Here is a 25,872-nt window from a genome sequence, read left to right on the forward strand (position 1 = left end):
CTTTAAGTTAAAAAATCAACTGGTTTGATAAACATTTTCAAAATAACATTAAAGATGATTTTTGTCAATATTTTTACGAAAGAAAATTAGTTATCTTTAAAACGAATTCAAAATTTCCATGTTACCTTTAAGATTTTAAAGATAAATGCTTAAATACCCGTTGTACAAATAAAAAAAATTTTAAGGGTTTTTGGCACTAATCTTAAAAATGACGAAATAAACTCTTTAAAATGATTTCAAAATTTTTAAAGTATATTTACAATAATTAAAGATAAACAACAAAATATTGCTCTTCTATCGTCATAGAAGCCTGACATGGCGCGTCACATTATAGATGTATCTTTAAAATTCAAAAAATTATCTTTAATATTAAAATCTGCTTTATCACAAGAGTACAATATAATTTTTCCAAATATAATAAAAAGGGTTCCTAAGTTAAATGATTATCTTTAAAACGAGTATAAAATCTTGCTTAATTAAAATTTTTTCAAGATATTAAAGATAAAAGGTAACATACAGCTTCTTGAGGCAAAAAGAGCCTGACACTTTGACTTTTGTTATTTTAAAGATAAGTTAATCAACTTATCTTTAAAATAACAAAAATTATCTTTACTCTTAAAATCTGCTGTCTTACATATAAACACCATATAATTTTTTAAAGGGATTAAACACTGCCATAATTTTTGTTTAAAATGTAACTATATTGTTTTCGTTATAAATGCACTTTTTAGGGTTGCTTCATTAATATTAAAGACACTAGACTGTAAAAGTCAGCTTCTATATACTATTGAGGTCAAAATAATCTAATAGTAAGTCAGAACTTGATGTGTCTTTAAAATGAGAAGTTTATTATCTTCAAAATTTAAAAATATCTTTAAAATTAGTGAGTTCACTCGGGTTAAGGTGAATTACCGAACACTGCCTAAGACACTAATCCTAAATTCTAAGGTTTAGTCTAAAAAAAATCAAAGAGAAAGACAAACTAGCTCTAATTTGAAAGAGAAGAAAAGCAGCTGGTGACGTGTTAGTATTGGAGTTTTTTTTCCTTTAAAAAAAAACAATTTGTCACAAACATTTTAAAAAGCCAAAACACACGTAATATACCGAGTGCGAAAATGACTTTAGAAGGCCATTTTGTTTCAATTAATCGACATACGTACGGTATATTACGTCTCTCTCATGCAAATTAAGGCCGCGATATTTTTTCCTTTTTTTTTTAATTATTGGGTGGCAAATAAGTCTTTCAGTATTTTGTTGTGACGTGCTGTACGTGCCTTCCGTTGGTTAAAACTCCAGTAGCCTTAGAGAGCAAGAGTGGGCATAAAATAAATATAAAAAAAAAATTATAAAACACTGGCATGCTGAAAATCATAAGATCGTTAAAAAAGGAGGCACATAAGTATGTTGAAACTTGTATGTTGGTAAGAACTAAAGACATCGAGTTTAGGTGGGAGCCCCCCGTTTAGGTTCTCTTTTGGGGTCGGGAAAATACAGAGAATTTTTTTTTTATGGAACCGATTGGCATTAAAGTTCAATTATCTAGAAGCTGCCAAGGATTTTTTAGTGGAATAAAGTGTAGAGGAATATTCTCTATAAATTTTGATTGGGGTTCAAAGCAATAGATCCACAGCTTTCCAAGTTATCCAGGGTTTTGTTGACTGACCCGGGGTAATTTTATATGGATTTACTCCCAAAAAACCCAATTATCTTTAAAACAAATTAGATTATTTGGTAAAATGAGTTGCAGTATATTAAGACAATATTTTTACGTAAATTTTATTAAGGGTCTAGAGTAATAAATCCAAAGGTTTCCAAGTTATTTAACTCTTTGTTAGTTGGTAAATGTTTATGACCTACTGATACCTCCAATATCTCAATTATCTTAAAAACTAATGAAGCTTTTTTGATGAAATAAACTGCAGGATATCAGAAACACTTTTTTTATATATTATATTGTTTTAGGTTCAAAGTAAAATATTTAATAATGTATAAGTTATCCAGGGTTTTGTTGCTTGGAGTGGCCAATGCCTTTCATCGACTTACCATCAGAAAATCCCAAATATCTTAAAAACTAATAAAGGGTTTTTAATGAAATAAACTGCAATCTACTCAAAAAATATGTTTTTACAAATTTTGTATAGGTTCCAGAATAATATATCCAAAACCGTCCGAGTTATCCAGGTTTTTGTTAAGTAAGAGTGCCAAAATCTTTTAGGGACTTACTTCCATTAAACTTTAATTATCTTTAAAACTAATAAAGATTCCTTGATAAAATAACATGGAATATATTCAAAAAACATTTATTTGCAATTCTTATTAAAGGTTCAAAGTAAAATATACAATACTTTCCAAGTTATTCAGGTTTTTGTTGGAGGAAGTACCCAATATCTTCAAAGGGCTTACTTGCATAAAATCTTTATTATCTTTAAAAATATTCAAGGTTTTTTAATAAAACAAACTGCAATCTATTTAGAAAATATTTCTGTACAAATCTTGTTTGAGGTTTAAAGTAAAATACTCAATACTTTCCAAGCTATCCAGGTAAGGGACTTACTCCCACAAAATCTTAATTATCTTTAAAACTATTAAAGATTTTTTGATAAAATAAACTGCAATTTATTCAAAAAACATTTCTTGACAAATATTGTTTAACACGAAAAATAAAATATTCAATACTTTCCAAGTTATCCAGGTTTTTATTGGGTATGAGTGTCCAATATCTTTAAGGGACTTACTCCCATAAAATCTCAATTATCTTTAAAACTATTGAAAATTTTTTGATAAAATAAATTGAAATCTCCTCAGAAAATATTTTTCTCCAAACCTTCTTTAAGTTCCAGAGTAATATATCCAAAAATTTCTAGAGATATCCAGGTTTTTGCTAATATATTTGACTAACATACCTTAAAATTTTATTAAATTAAAATTTTATTATCCTAAAAACGACTAAGGATTTTTAAAGACAATATTCTTTTAAAGGTCTCACTTTGAGTCCAAAGTAAAATATCAAATAATTTCCAAGTTATCCAGGTTTTTGTTGGGTATGAGTGTCCAATGTTTTTAAGGGACTTACTCCCAATAAACTCTAATTATCTTTAAAACTAATAAAGATTTCTTGATAAAATAACATGGAATATATTCAAAAAACATTTCTTTGTAATTTTTATTTAAGATTCAAAGTAAAATATACAATAGTTTCCAAGTTATTCAGGTTTTTGTTGGAGGAAGTACCCAATATCTTCAAGGGGCTTACTTGCATAAAATCTTTATTATCTTTATAAATATTCAAGGTTTTTTGATAAAACAAATTGCAATCTACTTAGAAAATATTTCTGTACAAATCTTGTTTAAGGCTTAAAGTAAAATACTCAATACTTTCTAAGCTATCCATGTTTTTATTGGGTAAGGGACTTACTCCCACAAAATCTTAATTATCTTTAAAACTGTTGAAGATTTTTTGATAAAATAAACTGCAATTTATTCAAAAAACATTTCTTGACAAATATTGTTTAACACGAAAAATAAAATATTCAATACTTTCCAAGTTATCCAGGTTTTTATTGGGTATGAGTGTCCAATGTCTTTAAGGGACTTACTCCCATAAAATCTTAATTATCTTTAAAACTAATAAAGATTTTTTGATGAAGTAAACTTAGGTCTACTCAAAAAATATTTCGCTATAAACAATTATAAGGGTTTAGAGTACTATAACCAAAACTTTCCGAGTTATTCAGGTTTTTGCAATTGACCGACTTATTTTACAAGAAATTTTATGATCTTTAAAACTATTAAAGATTTGCCAATAAAAAATAATACAATCTATTCAAAAAATATTTATTTACAAATCTTGTCTAAGGTTCAAAGTAAAATATCCAGTACTTTCCAAGTTATCCAGGTTTTTGTTGCTTGGAATGCCCAGTGCCTTTCATTGACTTACCATCACAAAATCCCAAATATCTTAAAAACTAATAAAGGTTTTTTAACGAAATAAGCTGCAGTCTTTTTAAAAAACATTTCTTTAGAAATCTTGTTAAAGGTTCAAAGTAAAATATTTAATACGTTCCAAGTTATTCAGGCTTTTGTTGGGTTGGAGTCGTCAATATCTTTGAGGGACTTACCCCCACAAACACGTAATTATCTTAGAAACTAAGAAAGATTTTTTCATGAAGTAAATTGCAGTATATTCTCAAAAGGTTTTTCTACAAATCTTATTTCAGGTGTAAAATGTTAAATTCAAAACTGTCTTAGTTATCCAGGTTTTTTGTCTGACCTGGCTTTTATCCTACAAAAATAAAGAGTAAGGATTTCCTGGAAAAACCAAGTGCAGCATAATAAGAAAACATTATGCTACAAATGTTACTTTAGGTACAAAGTAAAATATTCAAAACTTGCCGAGATATCCAGGTTTTGAGAGCTCTTGGCTGCAATAGACTTACTTCTACAAAAGTTCAATTATCTTTAAAACGAAGATAGATTTTTGAGTAAAACAAATTGTCTTGTATGCAGACAACATTATTTTCTAAATTTTGTATATGATCCAAAAATTTCCGAGTTATCCAAGCTCGTGTTGGTCAATGACTTACCCCTATCAAAACCTAATTATCTTAGAAACCAATACAGTAAAATAATATATAAAGAACATTGATAGTAAATAGTTTTCTTAGTGTCATACTTTTTATTTCATTAGAATCGTTTAACTAGTTTTTCAGATTTTGGACTTTAAAGTGGGTGGTCATCTTGAGGGTCAAACTTGTCCCATAGATATCGCTCCCAAAAAGATCCAATATTTCCAATACTATTTTTTTAAATTCTTTTTACTTAAATAACATTGATAGTGAATACTTTTCTTAGTGTCACACTTTTTATTTCATCAGAATCGTTCAACTAATTTTTCAGATTTTGGACTTTGAAGTGGGTGGTTACCTTGAGAGTCAAACTTGTCCCATAGATTTCGCTCCCAAAAAGGTCCAATAATTCCAATACTGTTTTTTTAAATTCTTTGTACTTAATTAACATTGATAGTGAATACTTTTCTTAGTGTCACACTTTTTATTTCATTAGAATCACTTAACTAGTTTTTCAGATTTTGGACTTTGAAGGGGGTGGTCACCTTGAGGGTCAAACTTGTCCTATAGATATCGCTTCCAAAAAGGTCCAATAATTCCAATACTATTTTTTTTAATTCTTTGTACTTAAATAACATTGATAGTGAATACTTTTCTTAGTGTCATACTGTTTATTTAATCAGAATCGTTCAACTAGTTTTTCAGATTTTGGACTTTGAAGTGGGTGGTCATCTTGAGGGTCAAACTTGTCCTATAGATATCGCCCCCAAAAAGGTCCAATAATTCCAATACTATTTTTTTAAATTCTTTGTACTTAAATAACATTGATAGTGAATACTTTTCTTAGTGCCACGCCTTTTATTTCATTAGAATCGTTCAACTAGTTTTTCAGATTTTGGACTTTAAAGTGGATGGTCACCTTGAGGGTCAAACTTGTCGCATAGATATCGTCCCCAAAAAGGTCCAATAATTCCAATACGATTTTTTAAAATTCTTTGTACCTAAATTATATTGATAGTGAATACTTTTCTTAGTGTCACGCTTTTCATTTAATTAGAATCGTTCAACTAGTTTTTCAGATTTTGGACTTTGAATTGGGTGGTCACCTTGAGGGTCAAACTTGTCCCATAGATATCGCTCCCAAAAAGGTCCAATAATTCCAATACTATTTTTTTAAATTCTTTGTACTCAAATAACCTTGATAATGAATACTTTTCTTAGGGTCACGCTTTTTATTTCATTAGAATCGTTCAATTAGTTTTTCAGATTTTGGACTTTGAAGTGGGTGGTCCCCTTGAGGGTCAAACTTCACCTATGGACATTTTTTTAGTAAAACAAACTGCAGTGAATTAGAGGAATATTCCTCTACAAATCTTCATAAGAATCGCGGTATAATTTCCAATTAATTATGATAAAAATGGATTTTTAGTGTGTTGCTATTGGCTGCACTGTGACCGCGTGGGTAAACTCCTAGAGCGCAGACGCGGACGGTGCTTGCGCACAGCAACCGGAGCGGCAGTGCAGCCAACCGCATATATTTTACTCATCGTCAATCAGTTCCACATAAAAAAAAAACAACTAAAAAATAAAAATACCTTCACGTCCGCTCACTGGATGGTTGTGATGTCTGACAAAAAAACGATGAAAGAAACGTATAATAATAATAATAATAGTAATAATAAAAATAGTATTAGCACGTAAGCAGAGGACGCAACAACACACCGAGCGATTTACCTGTAATTGATTGATTTAGATAGGCGGATTATGACGGATACGGTACGGTAAACTTACTTCCCGCATATCTTGCACGGATACTCTTGATCGGTCGAATCCGGATGGCAGATCGTCGACGAGACGGTGAACGAGTGCGCGTGCGCCGCGGCGGCGGCTGCGGCGGCAGATGGGCGGCGATCGGACGGCGGGTTGCCGCCCCCGTTGCCGCCCGCAGTCGACGAGGGCGTCGGCGAGTTGCGCGACGTGCCGCCGTGGATCCGGATGTGGCCGTTCAATGCCGCCCTCGAATTGAAGCTCTGGAAAAAAGAGAGAGAGGAATAGTGTGATTTTTTTTGTTTACTATGTGGCAACACTGGATGGTAAAATAAGTAAAAGATAATTTCGGGCGTATTCGAGTGGGAACGCTGGTTAGGGATATGGACTGTTTTAATAATAAATTTGACTCTTTTCGGACTGTAAGACTAATATGCATAATTTATTAAAAAAATTTTGAAAACTCATATCTTGGAAGCTGTAGGTCGCACGACTGTTCCAGTGGTACCAAACGATCCAGAAAGGTCCAAATATTTAAAATCCGGTAGAGACGGCCTTTGAAAATTATTAGTTTGTCCAGAAAAAAAATTCAAAGTTGACCATTCACATTTATCATCATTAAATATATGCGGTGTTGCCTTTTCCTTAGCTTTTGAGCAAGCAAATTATTATTTTAAATTAAAACCACGCCCTCCTTATTCAGATTTGAAGAAAATGTATGAGAGTAAACCAACGTTGCCACAATATGCATGATTTCATACTGAGAATTGATTATTTTTTAATATCGTTCTCGTTAATTGAAATTCCGGTAAATTCAACATGGCGACGAGCTGTCACATTGACAGTTCATAAAATGATGGTTTTGACTGTCAAAATTGTCATTTTTGCCCTATTAGATATAGTCATAATTTTTATAATAATAATAATAGTAGTGCAATTTCACATCATATGGGTAGGAAATTATGCAAAATACGACGTTTTCCTTTATACTCCTTGCAGTCTAAAATATAGGGGCGTGGCGTCTGGTAGCACGGGAACCTGCTGTCAAACTATGTATCTGTCGAAAGACCTTCGATTGCGATAATAAACTTAATTAAATTTTTCATATTTTTCGAGAAAACTACCCCTTTTTGAATTAGAGGTTTTTCGAGATTTTCTCCCACTGTATGGGAAATAACACTAAAATTCTTTTTTCTAGGGATAGATCAATTTTTTTTTAATAATTTTTATTTAAACTATTTTCATCTCACATTGCCAGTTTTCCTATAAAAAAATTAAAAGTGATTTTCAAAAAAAAATCCTGGGTCTACCTCTTTCGATTTCTGTAATGCACGTGTTGTTATGGGAATTACGCTTTTTTATTTTTTTCTGGCTTTACTATAGGAAATACAAAATTTTATTATAAGACTTTCTTGATAGTTTTTCTATAATAAACGCTTTGCAAAAAGAATTTTTTGAATCGGCCAACTTTTCAAAATTTTTAGATTTTTCCTTTCAGTTTTGGCCAAAAGTCAAAAAATGCCAATAACTTCTTTTTGGTTACTTTTTGGGTAAATTATGTAAAATACTTTTAATTTTGCACTTAAAAGAGGCATCGATTGCAATAATAAAAATAATTAAATTTTTCATAGTTTTCGAGAAAACGACCCTTTTTTAACTTGGAGGTTTTTCGAGATTTTCGCCCACTGTATGGGAAATAAAATTAAGATTCCTATTTCCAGGGATAAATCCAACTTTTGTGAATAACTTTTGTCTAAACTATTTTCCTCTCACATTGACAGTTTTCCTATAAAAAAATTAAAAGTGATTTTTTTTTTAATTTCATTGGTCCTACCCCTTTCCATTTCTGTAATGCACGTGTTCTTATGGGAATTACGCTTTTTTATTTTTTTCTGGCTCTATTATACGAAATACAGAATTTTATTATAAGACTTTCTTGATAGTTTTTCTATAATAAACGTTTAGCAAAAAGAATTTTTTGAATCAGCCAACTTTTGAAAATTTTAAGATTTTTCCTTCCAGTTTTGGCCAAAAATCAAAAAATGCCAATAACCTATTTTTGGTTACTTTTTGGGCAAATCATATAAAATACTTTTAATTTTGCACTTAAAAGAGGCATCGATTGCAATAATAAAAATAATTAAATTTTTCAAACTTTTCGAAAAAACGACCCTTTTTAAGTTGGAGGTTTTTCGAGATTTTCTCCCACTGTATGGAAAATAAAATTAAGATTCCTGGTTCCAGGGACAGATCCAACTTTTCTGAATAACTTTTGTTTAAACTATTTTCCTCTCACATTGACAGTTTTTCTATAAAAAAATTAAAAGAGATTTTTTAAAAAAATTCATGGGTCTTCCCGTTTCAATTTCTGTAATTTTATGCACGTGTTCTTATGGGAATTATGCTTTTTTATTTTTTTCTGCCTTTAATATAGGAAATACAAAATTTTATCATTAGACTTTTTTGATAGTCTTTCTATAATAAACGTTTAGCAAAAAGAATTTTTTGAATCAGCCAACTTTTGAAAATTTTAAGATTTTTCCTTCCAGTTTTGGCCAAAAATCAAAAAATGCCAATAACCTATTTTTGGTTACTTTTTGGGCAAATCATATAAAATACTTTTAATTTTGCACTTAAAAGAGGCATCGATTGCAATAATAAAAATAATTAAATTTTTCATACTTTTCGAGAAAAATACCCTTTTTATGTTGGAGGTTTTTCGAGATTTTCGCCCACTGTATGGGAAATAAAATTAAAATTCCTTTTTCTAGGAATATATCTAATTTTTTTAAATAACTTTTATATAAACAATTTTCCTCTAAGATTAACAGTTTTCCTATAAAAAAAAATTAAAGATAATTTTTTAAAAAAATTCATGGGTTCATTCCTTTCATTTTTTGTAATGCATGAAAACTACACTTTTTTATTTATTTCTGGCAACAATGGCTGAATAAATCGAAAAACGGTAAAGTCATTGCTTTCACCTTTAGATTCTACAGATTGGCAACACTGTATGCAATAAAAAATTAAATTTTCAAACTTTTGAGAAAAGTAACAATTGACTTACACCTCTTGTAGTGGCAACACTGTCTGAGAAGAAACACAAGTTTTTTGTTTCTTTCAGAAAACAAATGAACGGCTTTTTGTTGGCAACAATTAAAACTCTCTTAAAATGGCAACACTGCCTAGAATAAAGTAGTATTTCATTCACACTTTAGGATCTGAAATATCTGAGAATGTAGTACTTTTCAAAAGGCAACACTGTAAAATTTGGACAAAGATATGGGAAAATTATTTCCTTATACAAGTTTTTGTATGTACAAGTGCTTATTAGTATTGGAAAAAAATGGCAGCGCTGCTTATGAAAAAGTAAAATGTTTTTAATGACAACAATAGCTGAATAAATTGTATTAGAGTTATTCCCTGGGAAAGCGTCTAAAATGGCAACATTGCCTGGACAAATTCATTTATTTTTCATTTTCATTAAAAACGGAAAAAGGACTCTTCTTTGAGAAAAAATAAAATTGACTTTTAGCCTATAAGTTGGCAATACTGCCTGGGAAATATGACAAAATAAACCCTTGTGATATTTTAGAATCTGCTACGGCAACAGTGCCTAAAGACTCTTTGTTGAGAAAAATGACAATTGACATTTAACTTATTAAATGGCAACCCTGCCTGGGAATAGTGAACATTTATTATATTTTAAAGTCTGCTATAGCAACAATGCCAGAGAAAATTCCTGGGCTAAAATAACGAGAGTAAATGTCTTTTAGCACAGTTCAGATTTTTATACTGGCAACATTGCTTGGAATAAAAGTGAAGTATATTTTATCCTTGGAAATGGCAACACTGTAACGATAAAACTTGCTACAATTATGACCAAAAATTAAGTGGGTTGATAGTGAGAGAGGGAGAGAGGATTAAGAAAAAATAATTTTAAAGAAACTTACGGCTGAACACTCGGGATATTCGCACGAAAAATGTCTCATGGGCGAATCACCCTCGGCCATCTAAAAAAACGGAGAATTTTTTTTTAAATTTGAAACCTAAAAAAAACCCCTTTTATGACTCACCCCCAACAGTTTAACATCCGGGAAACCCTTATCGTCCGCATCGGACAGATTCCTGTGATTCCTCTTCATCTGTCTGAGCGCCTTCAGTCTGCTGTACTCGTCCGCACACACTTTCTTCCACACGTAGTAAAACTGGACACACTGCTTCAGCGATTTCGATTTTATCTATAAAACTTCATTGACGCATCCCCATATTCGCTTGACTTTTACTGCCTTACCTCTTCTGCTATCCTATTAAAATCCTTGTCGAACTTCAACAAACATCTATGGAACAAATCCGTCTCCAGCGAAGTCCACTTCTCGCTCTCACAGTACGAATAAGCCAACAGGGGATGATCGGCGGGCAAATGTGGGGTGGGTTGCATCAAACGAAGCATCGCCTCCTATAAAAAGCGCATTTTTATTAACTTCATTTTTTAATGCTTGAGGTCATACATGAATGTTCCCGGAACACATGTGAAGGAGATGCATGGCATATTCTTTGTTTCTACCGCCGCCTGGGATGGCGGCACAACAGGCGAACTCCAGATACATATCCACTAAAAAAAAAACATTGAGTGATCTCAAGATATTGACAAGCTAATTCTATTATAGTTTACGCTCTGCGGAGTGCGACAAGTGGGTACTTACCGCACGCTAGTGAATTTTTTTAGTCAAATTTACCTTCGGAATCCGTACAGTCTCCAATGCCAGGATCCCATAGGAGATCTTCGTAGACGGGTTGTGGCGTAGTACGTTTTGGCACTCCCCTATAGGCGGGAATGGTGCATTGGCTCTGAGGGCCGATGTTGATGTGAGGAGTGGCGTCTGTTTCCGGAGGCGGATCGTTCCAGTTGGGGTCGTCACCTAAGAGGAGCCATTTGAAATTTGAAATTTCTTCTCATTATTTAATAATAAACGAGTATAGGTGAAAAAATTGTATGTCCAGAGGTGCCCGAATAATTCGAGTTCGTAACTTTGGAGGACGATTGTGAGAAAACAACGGTTTCTTTATGTCCTCGATATTCTCAAGACCATCCAGAGGGTCATATTATTTATGGTTCCTTAGATATTGACAATTTTGAGACGAATTTGAGGTTCCAAAAAAATCGTCAAAAATGGGTAATTTCGAATCTTTCAAAGTGCTATAGACCCTAAAGTTTTGCTTAAAACCCACTAAAAGCGGTAATTTCATTATAATCTATGCGATAAGAACATGCTGAGAGTGTAGTTGGTTGAATTCGGAAAAAAGTCTTTTCGTTCATGCCTGAAGCTACTCAATTAATGAAAAATCCTCAACTTTGGAAGGAGATTGTGAAGAACCCACAACATCAATTTTCATGATTCCAACGGTTTCTTTATGCTTTCAACTGTCTGATTCCAACGAGACTATTTAGAAGATCGTATCTCCTATAGTTCCCGAGATACTTGCCAATTTTGAGGTCCATAAATAAAAAGTATTGATTACACTATCGAATCTGGAAAAAACTCACCCAACTTAAACTTTATACTGGAATAAAGTCCACTGCCGCCCCTTTGTGGATTCAAAATCGGTTGGGCGGTGTACCTTACGGTCCCCTGCCCCTTTATCCTAGTAGTCCTCAGCTTCGACTGATGGTGGGACGACGGTAACGGCTCATTCCTCAACCTCTTCCTCGATTGCCTTGATGGACTATTGGTCGGAATCCTAACAATAAAACCATCACCGTCACCAATCACCATTGAAAAACATAGAACACTTACGTGGTGGGACTGAGAAACACATCGTTACAATCCTCCCGTTTCACCTCCAGCTTCGCCCTGTTAGCGATCAGCTTCGTAGCCACCGGACTCGCGGGCACAGCTTTGGTAATAGTCAGCTTCTGCACCTTCACCCTGCTGTCCTTCATCCCCAGGTCCTGTCCGCTGGTGGTGACCAGCTGAGCATTGGACAGCACGAAATTCTTCACCGGAAAACTGCCTCCGCTCGCCTGGATCAGCTTCAACTCCCCATTGGCATCCACCAGTAACCCGGTGAAGTTGGTGCTGTTCAACTCGATCAGTCCGTGATTACTCACCAATCTCACCGGCACCCCGTTCAATTGAATCCGTTTCTTGGGAGCGCAATCCTTGGGCTGACTGGACAGTAACGGATCCTCAGAGTTGGAAAGCATTAGAGGTGTGCCCCATCCAGATTGACCCGAAGACGGTTTGAGGATTGATTGACTCGAGGAGGGATGCGGCGAGGGGATTGAGGTAGAAACTTGCGGGGATGGTACCGGAGTGAGACCTAAAGAGTCGTTCTCAGATTGCGAGGGGGGTGTGTTTGAAAGAGGGTAGAGGTTGTCTTCATTGAGGCTTTCGCCGGGCAGTACTTCCTGGATCGCCTCCTCGACTTCCGCCGAGCTGGACATGGTGCTGGTGAAAAAAGCTGCGGAGAGTGGTGAGGAGGCTTGCGGAGGCTCGTCGATGCCTCGCTCCATAACGTGGCCGAACTCCTCGCTGGGGGATACCAGAGGGATGTTTTGTCCGAAGCACGGGCTTTGCCCCTCGTGGCTTGCCGGCGGGGTTGGATAAGTGAAACCCGGAGAGTCATGCCTGATCATGGGACTTTGCAAAGGTGATTGTGCGGTGAATATGTGTGGAGATCGAGCGTAGTTGCTAGGGGATTGAGTTTGGTAGCTAGGAGACTGGATGTGGTAGGTGCTGAACTCCGCCAAGCTCTCTGGTAATGGTGAGTTCAGCACAGCTTGCAAGCTCTGGTTCACTTGGTTCGCGCTGATCTGTATAGGTTGCTGATCAGGCGTATGCTCTCCAGGGTAAATGGTCATAGGTTCCTCGTGCAAACTGGCTATGTCATCCAGGCTCAGCTCCTGCAGGTCCTCATCCCCTTGGGGCTTGATTCCTAGCAAGTTCTCATCTCTGATTGAAAGCAAATTGTCGTCCAGAGAATCTGCTTGGAACTGGAGCTGATTGGGGTCGACCCCTTGGAGCATCATACTATTGTTGCTGAACACCTCGTCCTCCAGACTGGGGGTGACGAACTGGGGTTCCTCCTGGTACATCTCGACTCCGTCCAAGGAAAACGACTCGGAACGGTACTGTAGGAGCTGCTGTGCAGACGTATTATTCTGGCCAGGATCAGAGGTGGTGCGTTTCACCGATAATTTTTCCCTCTTGACTATCAAGTCGGCGATCGCTTGGGCGTCTTGGTAGTTGTGTGAGGAGTGGGAGGTCTTCAGGGCCTCCGCGTCGGAATGTCTACGAGTTTTGTCGACTACTGTAGAGTGTTGAGGAGGGGCGGGGACCACGAACGACGGGAGTTTCGGGTCCATGTCTACTTGCGTTGATGAGGAGGTGTGCGTCACTGTTTCGGTGGAGCTGCTGGTGCTCGGTGAGGAGTTTCTTTTGCTGATGATCTTTTCCTCGATGAGGGCGCGGACGCTGCTGCTTGCGGTTTGGAGTGGGGGGCCGGTGTGCTCTTTTTTATCGGTCTTTTTCGGATCTGGATCCTATAAGAAATTGTTTGACGTGGTTTTAATGAATTGTCACTGTTTGTTTGCTTATTTATGGCTTAAAAAGGTGGTAGTATGTACATAGTGTTGGTTGTTTTATATCAGTTGATGCGGTTTCAGGTTTGTCGCCGATTTTTTTGTAAATTATTGAGTTTTCTAAGAGTTTTGAATTTTGCAAACACAAATTAATAACGTTTTAATCTTTCTCTCATTTTCTCAAAAACTATTGGGAATATGAAAAATTCTCTTTCAGCATTTTATTGCAAATTAAAAATAGAATAAATCATGTAGAACAACATTTAGCCGTAAATGTTGAAATAAAGAAATTATAAAAGATTTTTGGAAAATTGGAAAATTTTTGGGTGAAAAATTTGAATTTTTTTTTGTAACTTTATAAATTGCCTTAAAATATTGAAAAAAGTCTAAGAAAACTTTTTTCAAAAACGTACCAAAAAAAAGTTATACCCGATTTTTCCAACAATTTTTTTCCTTAAAAAATATAAAATGGTACCCATGAAAAATAGTTCATAATTTTAGTTTTTATTTTTTTTCTGACTAACTTTTGAAAGGAGAAAAAAATTGTTAAAATAAAAGTTGTTTGGAATTTCAATGCGCATCAGACGCAATAAAAAAATATTCTTTAAGTCCAATAGTTTTCTAGAACATTAAGTAAGATCTCTACACAGTTTTTCCTTATTTTCTCGAAAACTGTTGGGAACATAAAAAAAATTCTTCTAGCATTTTATTCCTATTTAAAAATAAAACAAATCATGTAGAATAACTTTCAGCCGTAAATCTTGAAATAAGAAAGTTATGAAAGATTTTTGAAAAATTAGAGAAAAATCGTTCATATCCATTTAAGTTATGCGTAAATAATTTAGCTCAAAATTATGTTTTCAATTAAAAAAAAATTAAAAGTAATTCAATTAATAAATATTAACTTGAATTAAAGAAATATTAACAAATAATAAAAACGTTGTTCAGATCCATTTAAATTATGCATAATAAAAAATAATAAATTTAACATGAATTTTAGTTAATGAACAGGAAATTATGATCCAATTACTTAGATCTTTTTTAAGCACAAATCAGTAAATAATAATAAAAATATCGTTCATTATATACAAAACAAAATACAAAAAATAAATAAATCCATATACAATGATAAACAAGAGTTGTTTGTATCCAAGTGATGCACAATATTAATACATAAATCCAAATTAATACAATTAACTTAAATTTAAGAAAAGGGCTTAAAAAGTCATTTTTTGTAAGAAAATTTATTAGATCCATTTGAATTATGCATAAATAACATTATTTAAATGTTCGTTTCAAGTTAAAAAAAAAATAAAAAAAAGTCATTCGTGTCTATTTAAGTTATGCACCAAAATAGGGATTCTCTTCTAAAAAAGCGATCCTTCATATCTCCGTTACAATATGCACATCTAAAGGCAAAAATCCATTTCTTGGCCATTATTAATATCATCTATGAAAGCTTTTTGTTTTGTACTAGTGCATAACAATCACTCACTAAATGCATATATCCTGTATTCAAATTGGTACAAATATTGTATTTAAGCTGCATACTTTTACACTAAACTACAGCTCAACTAGGCCAAAGCAGGAATAACATATACACGGAGTTCCAGATGTATAATTGGCAATAGAAGACGTCAAAAACAATACTGCACTAAGAAATTTAGTAAATATTACTAAAAATTAGGGTCTATTTGCAATTATACTAATGTGTGCTACAATTTTGGCCTATATGTGTATTTATTATATTATATAAATTACCAACAAAACACACTTTTTATTACTGTGTCAATTTATTAAATTTTTAGAAACTGAGAATAGTGACATTCCTATCGGATTATATTATATTTGGCTTTATGAGTATATTTTAATTATTTTATTTAGAGGTGTGCCATTAAAAAAATTATGATTTATCTGAAAAATTCTGAAATACATTCAGTAGATCAGAAAAAGAGATTTTGGAAAATGTAAGGGCCTGAAACCGTAAGAGATGACGTCAAATGTTTGGAATACAATGAAAAATTACATGAAATGCCTGGAAGAAATAAAAGATTACTACAAAGGTCTGGAAAACAAAAAGGAGGACGTCAACCACCTGAGAGAGAAAATTATATTAAATTACTGGAAGACAAAGAACGACTTCAAATTCCTGGAAGAACTGAAAAATTATCTTAATACACCAACATCCTGGATGATATGAAAGATTACGTCAAATCCCTGGAAGAAATAGAAAATTAGTCAGGAGATCTGAAAGAGGCATAAAATGCCTGGAAGAAACAAAAGATTCAATTCAAAAGTCTGGAAAATAGAAAAGGATGACGTTAACTATGTGTAATACAATAAAAAATCTCAATTTCCAAACCAATTGCAGTACTAAAATAATTCTTCTTAATATAAAATACATTGATCACTTATACGAGTAAAATATAAAGCATAATTTCGTATAGTTAGTATAAATGTGTCTATAGATATATATAGGGTGTTTCCTAATTAATGATACATAGAGAAAAAAAACCCAAAAATATTGCGATATATCCAAAAAATAGACCAAATTACTTCAAAAATGGCCGGAATAAAAAATGAATAATTGCGTCAAATTTCAGGAAGACCTCCGAAATTTCTCCGAAGGTTTAGGAAATATAAAATGTTTTCTGAAAAATTACTAGAAATATACAAACATTAATTTCAAATTCCAGGCAGGCATAAATTAATCGAAAGTTTGAAAGATATAAGATTAGTGAAGCACAATCCTGGAATCTACTTCAAAAAATTTGCTTCAAATTCTAGAAAGACTTTAAAGGAAGACTGTGAAATATATACATTTAGTAAAGGTAAAAAAAAACTTAGGATAATTGAGTAAATTTTTTAATAAGACCAACCTGACTTGCACTGTAACCATAGCAATAATATTTAGCTAAAATAACTAAAGTGGCCTGTTACTTTAACTAAATAATAGTGTAGCGTAACTAAACTATCTAGCAACATAATAATTTAATTGGTTAAATATTAAGTTCTTCGATTAATCTAATATCAAACAAATAGGGTCTCTTCCTTTTAATAAATTATTTAATTCCTTTAACTAAATACATTTAAGAAGATTTTTTTAAATTGATATATCAAGACGTCTAGACTGGGGCCTATTTTATTAAAAAAATTGTTTAATAATAGCTACTAAATATTTAGTTAATTTTTTCTCAGTGTGAGCCTTATTGCCACATTTTGACGTTCTCTATCGCCCTTTTTAGGCCATCTACGCATGTCTCAAACTAATATTCTATATATCTGATGTTTTCCTTGTTTCGTTTTTTAATTACCTCGTCAGATTCGATCGAATACCTTTCGGTTAACGATACAACCTGGAAAATCGATTTGAAATTTTAGAAACTGATCGTCAACGAAAAAAAAAATCATGCCAAATGCATTTTGTTATGAAACTAAACAATTTACCTGTTCGACCGGAATATGCGATTTTCCCTGTAATTTAGCAACCTAGATAAGGGGGAGATTTTTGTACATACATACATATATCAGGATCACCACCCTAATCAACAATTTTTAAACAAAAAACGGTACCTTTTTAAAATATCCCCCGTGGAGTCTCATGTGTCCATTCAGGGCTGGGATGTTCTTAAAACGCCTTTTGCAAAGGTTACATTCCACCGGTTTTAGAATGGGGGTCTTATCCTGGTCGGTGGGGGATGGGGTCGATGGGGTCGTGGTGGTCACTTTGCCCTGGGGGCTCGGTGCCCCCGTGGAGATTGTCTTTACTGGGGTGCATGATTGTTGTTGCTGAAAATAAACAATTGAAAATGTTTAAGACATAAATAATTAATTAATTCTTGCATATTTCAGGTAGTTTGAGAGTTTTTTAATTTTGTTTTTTAACATTGATTAATTTTTTTGTTCAGTATTTTAATAGTACAGTCAATTGAGATTAAGAAAAACCCGGTTTCTGCAATATCATTTTTTAATATGAATGTACCACAGACCTTGTGTAAGGCGTGGTTTTCGAATATTTAAACACTGGGACGTTCACATGTTTTACGACAATTTTTTTATTAAAATTTTGATGTTGGTTTACTACATGCAATATCTTTAATTTTTGATTCAAATATGTAATTACAAATGCATATCAACGTGAGTAAATAACTTGAAAAGCAGAATTATTATTTCATTTTGAAAAATTACAAAAAAACTAATTTTTAGTATGTTTGGCGCACCCGTACCTTCTGCACTGTTGCTCGTAGTATAGGGGCTTAATAAGAGATTTTGTAGATAATTTTGAACTCACACATTTTTTTTTCGGAACGGTTTTTGAGAAAAATCAAATTCAAAATTTTTTTACAGTTTTCAAACAAATGCCGCAGCTTTTCCCATTAAGCGATCTTATGCCAATTGACTGGATTTTAGGATTTTTCTCCTATTAATTTTTAGTTCTTTAGTCTATCTACTTTTCAGGATTTTTAATTTTTTACAGTAATTTCTCACTATTTTCAAGCACTAAAGGTCATTTTTACTTTATTCCAGGCATTTATTCATATTTTCCAGGTATTCGAAGCAACTATCCAAGTTTTCCAATTTTTTTTCAGAGTACTTTTTCCACGTTTTTTAAACACTTAAAAAAGTAGAAAAATAGAAATTACGCAAAAAATTAAATACATTTTAAACGTTTTTTTTTTATTAAATAACAAAAAACCAAACAAAACTTAGTGCGTCCCTGTCGCCGACATGTGAAGTCAAGCCTTGAATCGCCTTGTTACGTCACGCGTAGCCATGGCAACGGCGCACGCAACATTATATAAAGCGAGTCGGAAGACAGGACCGTAGTGAGGAAGATTTTTTTTCACAATTTTTCTTTTAATATTTTTTTTTTTTACAAAATCTCTTGTTTTTTTTTCGTTCTGTAAACGTTGACATTTTCTTAAAAAAAAAGGAATGTACAGAAAAAATTAAATAAATTTTAAAAGTTTTTTTTGCAAACACTTAAGGTCATTTTTATTTTATTCCAGGCATTTTTGATATTTTCCAGGTATTTAAAGTAACTATTCAAGTTTTTCATTTTTTTTTCAGAGTAATTTTTCCATGTATTTTAAACACTAAAAAAAAATAGAAAAACAGAAATTACGGAAAAAATTAAATAAATTTTAAAGTTTTTTTTTTGTTTTTTTTTCCTGTTTTTTCATCAATTTTTCCATGTTTTCTAAATACTTCAAAAAAAAAACAGAAATTACAGAAATAAATTTTAAACTTTTTTTTATTAAATTACAAAAAACCAAACAAAACTAAGTGCGTCCCTGTCGCCGACATGTGCAGTAAAGCCTTGGGTCGCCTTGTTACGTCACGCGTAGCCATGGCAACGGCGCACGCAACTTTATATAAAGCGAGTGAGAAAACAGGACCGCAGTCAGGAAGATTTTGTTTTCACAATTTTTCTTTTAATATTTTTTTTTACAAAATCTTTTCTTTTTTTTTTTCGTTCTGTAAACGTTGACATTTCCTTAAAAAAAAAGGAAATTACAGAAAAAAATTAAATAAATTTTAAACGTTTTTTTTGCAAGCACTTAAGGTTATTTTTATTTTATTCCAGGCATTTTTCATATTTTCCAGGTATTTGAAGTAACTATTCAAGTTTTTCATTTTTTTTTCAGAGTAATTTTTCCATGTATCTTAAACACTAAAAAAAAATAGAAAAACAAAAATTACGGAAAAAATTAAATAAATTTTAAAGGTTTTTTTTGATTTTTTTTCATCAATTTTTCCATGTTTTCTAAATACTTCAAAAAAAAAACAGAAATTACGGAAATAAATTTTAAACTTTTTTTTATTAAATAACAAAAAACCAAACAAAACTTAGTGCGTCCCTGTTGCCGACATGTGAAGTAAACCCTTCCGTCGCCTTGTTACGTCACGCGTAGCCATGGCAACGGCGCACGCAACATTATATAAAGCGAGTCGGAAGACAGGACCGTAGTGAGGAAGATTTTTTTTCACAATTTTTCTTTAAATATTTTTTTTTTACAAAATCTCTTGTTTCTTTTTCGTTCTGTAAACGTTGACATTTCCTTAAAAAAAAAGGAAATTACAGAAAAAAACTAAATAAATTTTAAACGTCTTTTTTGCAAGCACTTAAGGTCATTTTTATTTTATTCCAGGCATTTTTCATATTTTCCAGGTATTTGAAGTAACTATTCAAGTTTTTCATTTTTTTTCAGAGTAATTTTTTCATGTATTTTAAACACTTAAAAAAAATAGAAAAACAGAAATTACGGAAAAATTAAATCAATTTTAAACATTTTTTTTCTATTCTTTTTTTCAATCATTTATCAATTTTTCCATGTTTTCTAAACACTTCAAAAAAAAAAATAAAAATTACGGAAATAAATTTGAAACGTTTTTTTTAATAAATAACAAAAAACCAAACAAAACTTAGTGCGTCCCTGTCGCCGACATGTGAAGTCAAGCCTTAGGTCGCCTTGTTACGTCACGTGTAGCCATGGCAACGGCGCACGCAACTTTATATAACGCGAGTGAGAACACAGGACGGTAGTCAGAAAGATTTTGTTTTCACAATTTTTCTTTTAATATTTTTTTTTACAAAATCTTTTCTTTTTTTTTCGTTCTGTAAACGTTGACATTTTAAAAAAAATATATATAATCAGTTTTCAGAGCCATAAATTCGTGTTTTTTTTTAATTTCAGGCAGCTGATTATGAAATACTTTATTCGAGGCATTTATTCATATTTTCCAGGTATTTAAGGCAACTATACAAGTTTTCCAATTTTTTTCAGAGTACTTTTTCCACGTTTTTTAAACACTTAAAAAAATAGAAAAATAGAAATTACGCAAAAAATAAAATAAATTTTAAACGTTTTTTTTTATTAAATAATAAAAAACCAAACAAAACTTAGTGCGTCCTTGTCGCCGACATGTGAAGTAAAGCCTTCGGTCGCCTTGTTACGTCACGCGTAGCCATGGCAACGGCGCACGCAACTTTATATAAAGCGAGTGAGAACACAGGACCCCAGTCAGGAAGATTTTGTTTTCACAATTTTTCTTTTAATATTTTTTTTTTATAAAATCTCTTGTTTTTTTTTCGTTCTGTAAACGTTGACATTTCCTTAAAAAAAAAGGAAATTACAGAAAAAAAATTAAATAAATTTAAAATGTATTTTTTGCAAGCACTTAAGGTCATTTTTACTTTATTCCAGGCATTTATTCATATTTTCCAGGTATTCGAAGCAACTATCCAAGTTTTCCAATTTTTTTTCAGAGTAATTTTTCCACTTTTTTAAATACTTAAAAAAATAGAAAAATAGAAATTACGCAAAAAATTAAATAAATTTTAAACGTTTTTTTTTTTATTAAATAACAAAAAACCAAACAAAACTTAGTGCGTCCCTGTCGCCGACATGTGAAGTCAAGCCTTGGGTCGCCTTGTTACGTCACGTGTAGCCATGGCAACGGCGCACGCAACTTTATATAAAGCGAGTGAGATCACAGGACCCCAGTCAGGAAGATTTTGTTTTCACAATTTTTCTTTTAATATTTTTTTTTCCAAAATTTCTTGTTTTTTTTTTCGTTCTGTAAACGTTGACATTTCCTTAAAAAAAAAGTAAATTACAGAAAAAAACTAAATAAATTTTAAACGTCTTTTTTGCAAGCACTTAAGATCATTTTTATTTTATTCCAGGCATTTTTCATACTTTCCAGGTATTTGTAGTAACTATTCAAGTTTTTCATTTTTTTTTCAGAGTAATTTTTCCATGTATTTTAAACACTAAAAAAAAATAGAAAAACAGAAATTACGGAAAAAAATTAAATCAATTTTAAAGGTTTTTTTTTGTTTTTTTTTCCTGTTTTTTCATCAATTTTTCCATGTTTTCTAAATACTTCAAAAAAAAAAACAGAAATTACGGAAATAAATTTTAAACTTTTTTTTATTAAATAACAAAAAACCAAACAAAACTTAGTGCGTCCCTGTCGCCGACATGTGAAGTCAAGCCTTGGGTCGCCTAGTTACGTCACGCGTAGCCATGGCAACGGCGCACGCAACTTTATATAAAGCGAGTCGAAAGGCAGTACCGTAGTGAGGAAGATTTTTTTCACAATTTTTCTTTTAATATTTTTTTTTTTACAAAATCTCTTGTTTTTTTTTCGTTCCGTAAACGTTGACATTTTCTTAAAAAAAAAGGAATGTACAGAAAAAAACTAAATAAATTTTAAACGTTTTTTTTGCAAGCACTTAAGGTCATTTTTATTTTATTCCAGGCATTTTTCATATTTTCCAGGTATTTGAAGTAACTATTCAAGTTTTTCATTGTCTTTTCAGAGTAATTTTTCCATGTATTTTAAACACTAAAAAAAAATAGAAAAATAGAAATTACGGAAAAAATTAAATCAATTTTAAAGGTTTTTTTTTGTTCTTTTTTTCCTGTTTTTTCATCAATTTTTCCATGTTTTCTAAATACTTAAAAAAAAAAAAACAGAAATTACGGAAATAAATTTTAAACTTTTTTTTTATTAAATAACAAAAAACCAAACAAAACTAAGTGCGTCCCTGTCGCCGACATGTGAAGTAAAGCCTTGGGTCGCCTTGTTACGTCACGCGTAGCCATGGCAACGGCGCATGCAACTTTATATAAAGCGAGTCGGAAGACAGGGCCGTAGTCAGGAAGATTTTGTTTTCACAATTTTTCGTTTAATATTTTTTTTACAAAATCTTTTCTTTTTTTTTCTTTCTGTAAATGTTGACATTTAAAAAAAAATATATATAATCAGTTTTCAGAGCCATAAAGTCGTATTTTTTTTTTAATTTCAGGCCGCTGATTAATTAATACTTTATTCGAGCCATTTATTCATATTTTCCGGGTACTTGAAGTAACTATTCAAGTTTTCCAATTTTCTTTCAGAGTAATTTTTCCACGTTTTTTAAACATTTAAAAAAATAGAAAAATAGAAATTATGCAAAAAATTAAATAAATTTTAAATGTTTTTTTTTTTTTTAATTAAATAACAAAAACCAAACAAAACTTAGTGCGTCCCTGTTGCCGACATGTGAAGTAAAGCCTTCGGTCGCCTTGTTACGTCACGCATAGCCATGGCAACGGCGCACGCAACATTATATAAAGCGAGTCGGAAGACAGGACCGTAGTAAGGAAGATTTTTTTTCACAATTTTTCTTTTAATATTTTTTTTTACAAAATCTCTTGTTTTTTTTTCGTTCTGTAAACGTTGACATTTCCTTAAAAAAAAAAGGAAATTACAGAAAAAAAATTAAATTTTAAACGTTTTTTTTGCAAGCACTTAGGGTCATTTTTATTTTATTCCAGGCACTTTTTCATATTTTCCAGGTATTTGAAGTAACTATTCAAGTTTTTCATTTTTTTTCAGAGTAATTTTTCCATGTGTTTTAAACACTAAAAAAAAATAGAAAAACAGAAATTACGGAAAAAATTAAATAAATTTTAAAGGTTTTTTTTTGTTTTTTTTTCCTGTTTTTTCATCAATTTTTCCATGTTTTTTAAATACTTCAAAAAAAAAACAGAAATTACGGAAATAAATTTTAAACTTTTTTTTATTAAATAACAACAAAACTTAGTGCGTCCCTGTCACCGACATGTGAAGTCAAGCCTTAGGTCGCCTTGTTACGTCACGTGTAGCCATGGCAACGGCGCACGCAACTTTATATAACGCGAGTGAGAACACAGGACCGTAGTCAGAAAGATTTTGTTTACACAATTTTTCTTTTAATATTTTTTTTTTTTACAAAATCTTGTCTTTTTTTTTTCGTTCTGTAAACGTTGACATTTTAAAATAATATATATAATCAGTTTTCAGAGCCATAAATTCGTGTTTTTTTTTAATTTCAGGCAGCTGATTAATTAATACTTTATTCGAGGCATTTATTCATATTTAAGCTACTTGGGTCAACATTTTGGCATAACTAAGATAACCTGCAGATGGGAGTAATTTAAAGTGCGTCAGAAAGGGACAGGACTAAGAGATTAATAAAAAACAGGAAGACAGACAGAAAAATTACGTAAATGACTCAAGTGACTTGCTGACTTAAAACGAGCATTTTTCCATACAACTGCTTAAAAACTCAATATTATTTTAATAAATATTAATGACACTAAGAGCCGATAACCGTCCGTAAAATTAAAAACACATTAGACCATAAAATCGAACGAAAACACGTAAATTTCAAATCACATAATTTACCTGGCAGTTAACTCCATAAAAGCAATATTGATTCCAATAATAACTCATAACAATTCTCCTTATGGACACTACAAACAATCACACACAACACGATCTAACTAAAAATACTCCGAGGGCAATTCCTTTAACGTTTGTTCTTAATAAAATTAAATTAAAAATCCGAGAAAAAAAAGGGGTTGTTTGAATTATTAAAGGGTGGAACGGGCAAGAGCGGTCCAGCAATAACCGGATTAGATAAAGATGTTTTATAGCCCTTAAATCGGAATGTATCCCGGTGTGTCTCCCTTTATAGTCTCCGATTTTAGGGATGATAAATGGGGAGTCGTTGGATTGGAAGACCGTTTCGGGACGATCGATTCGATTGTGTATATGGTCTATTGAAAATATATTCGTTAGTAGAGCAGGGTGTAAGAATGTTTTTTAAACATTAGGATTTAATTTAATTTTGACTTGTGACTAAATCCATAAAGTTCTAATAGTTTTTATATTTTTGACCTTCTGAATGGGACTATCCAGAAAATTATACTATCAATAGTTCCCTAGATATGAGGCGAATTTGGGTCCAAAAAATTGATTATATTTGGATAATCTATGTATAGCAAACATTCATGACAGCTTCATATTGAACCAAAGAAGCAATCTAACAAAAAAAACCTCCTCTAATACCATTTCCATTTATTCAATTTAACAGTTCAAAGAGCACTTCGAACCCGAAAAATGAATTATACGTCCCTTACGCCCCCCCTGTGGGTGAGGGAGGCGAAACCTTTTTCAGAAGAAAAAGTAATAAAATTTCTTCATTAAAAACAGAACTTCCTCCTCCTCCTTCTCCCCCGCTGCTTTCGAAAGTCGCCGTCGTCGTCGTTCGGGTTATTGAATAGAATTCGTTATATACGTTCATACTTTTCGACGAAAAATATACGAGATTTCCCGAAAAGTTACCACCGGGGCACGGGGTTAGAGAGGTCTGAACGGGGTGGGGGGGGGGGGGCAAAGAGAAACTTTTCGAGCCCCGTAAAGTTAAACTTCAAACGAAGATAAATTGAAAGCCATATTCAAAGTTTCTGGGGCCGCTTATTTTTTTAAATTAGACGCTCCTCGGAAGTCTTAAATTTTATTTTTGCTTATCCTGAGGGAGGAGGAGTCGGGGCTAATAAGGGGAGACCGTCGTTTATTTAACATCGGGGGGGAAGACAGACCCATCCGGGTTTTTAATTTTCCACAGTCAAAGCGAACGTTAGACGTTATTTTGATGGACAAATTAATAAAGTTTTAATTTTTTTGGGGCTAATGAATATTTGGGTGGATTCTCATAAAAGTCTCATAGAGACAGAGTACCTGTTTTCTCTCATCATATGATCAACATTGTTTTTTTTTTTTAATGGAACACTTTGTATTTTTTGGTTAGAGTAAAACCGTCTATTTTATCTGATTATAACGATATAAGGTATTAGGGATTGAAATAATAATTAAAGCCATTAAAAAAATTAAGTAGCGCTATAAAATAAAATGTACGAATCTTTTTTTTCCATTTTTTCAGTACAATTTTAATATAAGTGAGAAAATGTACAAAATACTAATACAAATTTCTACTATTTAAAAGTCGATTATCTTGAATAAGCCAAAAATGACGTTGAATGGTTAATTAGTTGGTTTTTGGGGGGTCAAAGTAATTTTATAATTAATTCCAGGCAGTTGAATTAATTACTTACACAATTGAAGTTGTTTCTTCAA

The 25,872-nt window shown here is 32.2% G+C and overlaps 1 protein-coding gene across 7 annotated transcripts in view; it reads right to left on the minus strand.

The window, feature by feature from the left end:
• Positions 1 to 25,872, minus strand: part of LOC126743390 (uncharacterized) — a 444,135-nt gene that overhangs the window by 9,247 nt on the left and 409,016 nt on the right. For 6 of the 7 annotated variants that reach the window (XM_050450462.1, XM_050450459.1, XM_050450461.1 and 3 more), the window contains 9 exons: positions 17,491 to 17,706; positions 12,131 to 13,878; positions 11,881 to 12,074; positions 11,072 to 11,254; positions 10,844 to 10,947; positions 10,627 to 10,791; positions 10,409 to 10,573; positions 10,286 to 10,345; positions 6,357 to 6,595 (listed from right to left, as the gene is read on the minus strand). In XM_050450462.1, coding sequence (XP_050306419.1) covers positions 6,357 to 6,595; positions 10,286 to 10,345; positions 10,409 to 10,573; positions 10,627 to 10,791; positions 10,844 to 10,947; positions 11,072 to 11,254; positions 11,881 to 12,074; positions 12,131 to 13,878; positions 17,491 to 17,706 — 3,074 coding nt within the window. Of the gene's footprint in view, positions 1 to 6,299; positions 6,596 to 10,285; positions 10,346 to 10,408; positions 10,574 to 10,626; positions 10,792 to 10,843; positions 10,948 to 11,071; positions 11,255 to 11,880; positions 12,075 to 12,130; positions 13,879 to 17,490; positions 17,707 to 25,872 lie in introns of all 7 variants that reach the window. The other variant, XR_007662855.1, reaches the window with a different exon arrangement.

Source organism: Anthonomus grandis, chromosome 12 (assembly GCF_022605725.1).
Source record: "Anthonomus grandis grandis chromosome 12, icAntGran1.3, whole genome shotgun sequence".
NCBI classification, from domain to species: domain Eukaryota; kingdom Metazoa; phylum Arthropoda; class Insecta; order Coleoptera; family Curculionidae; genus Anthonomus; species Anthonomus grandis.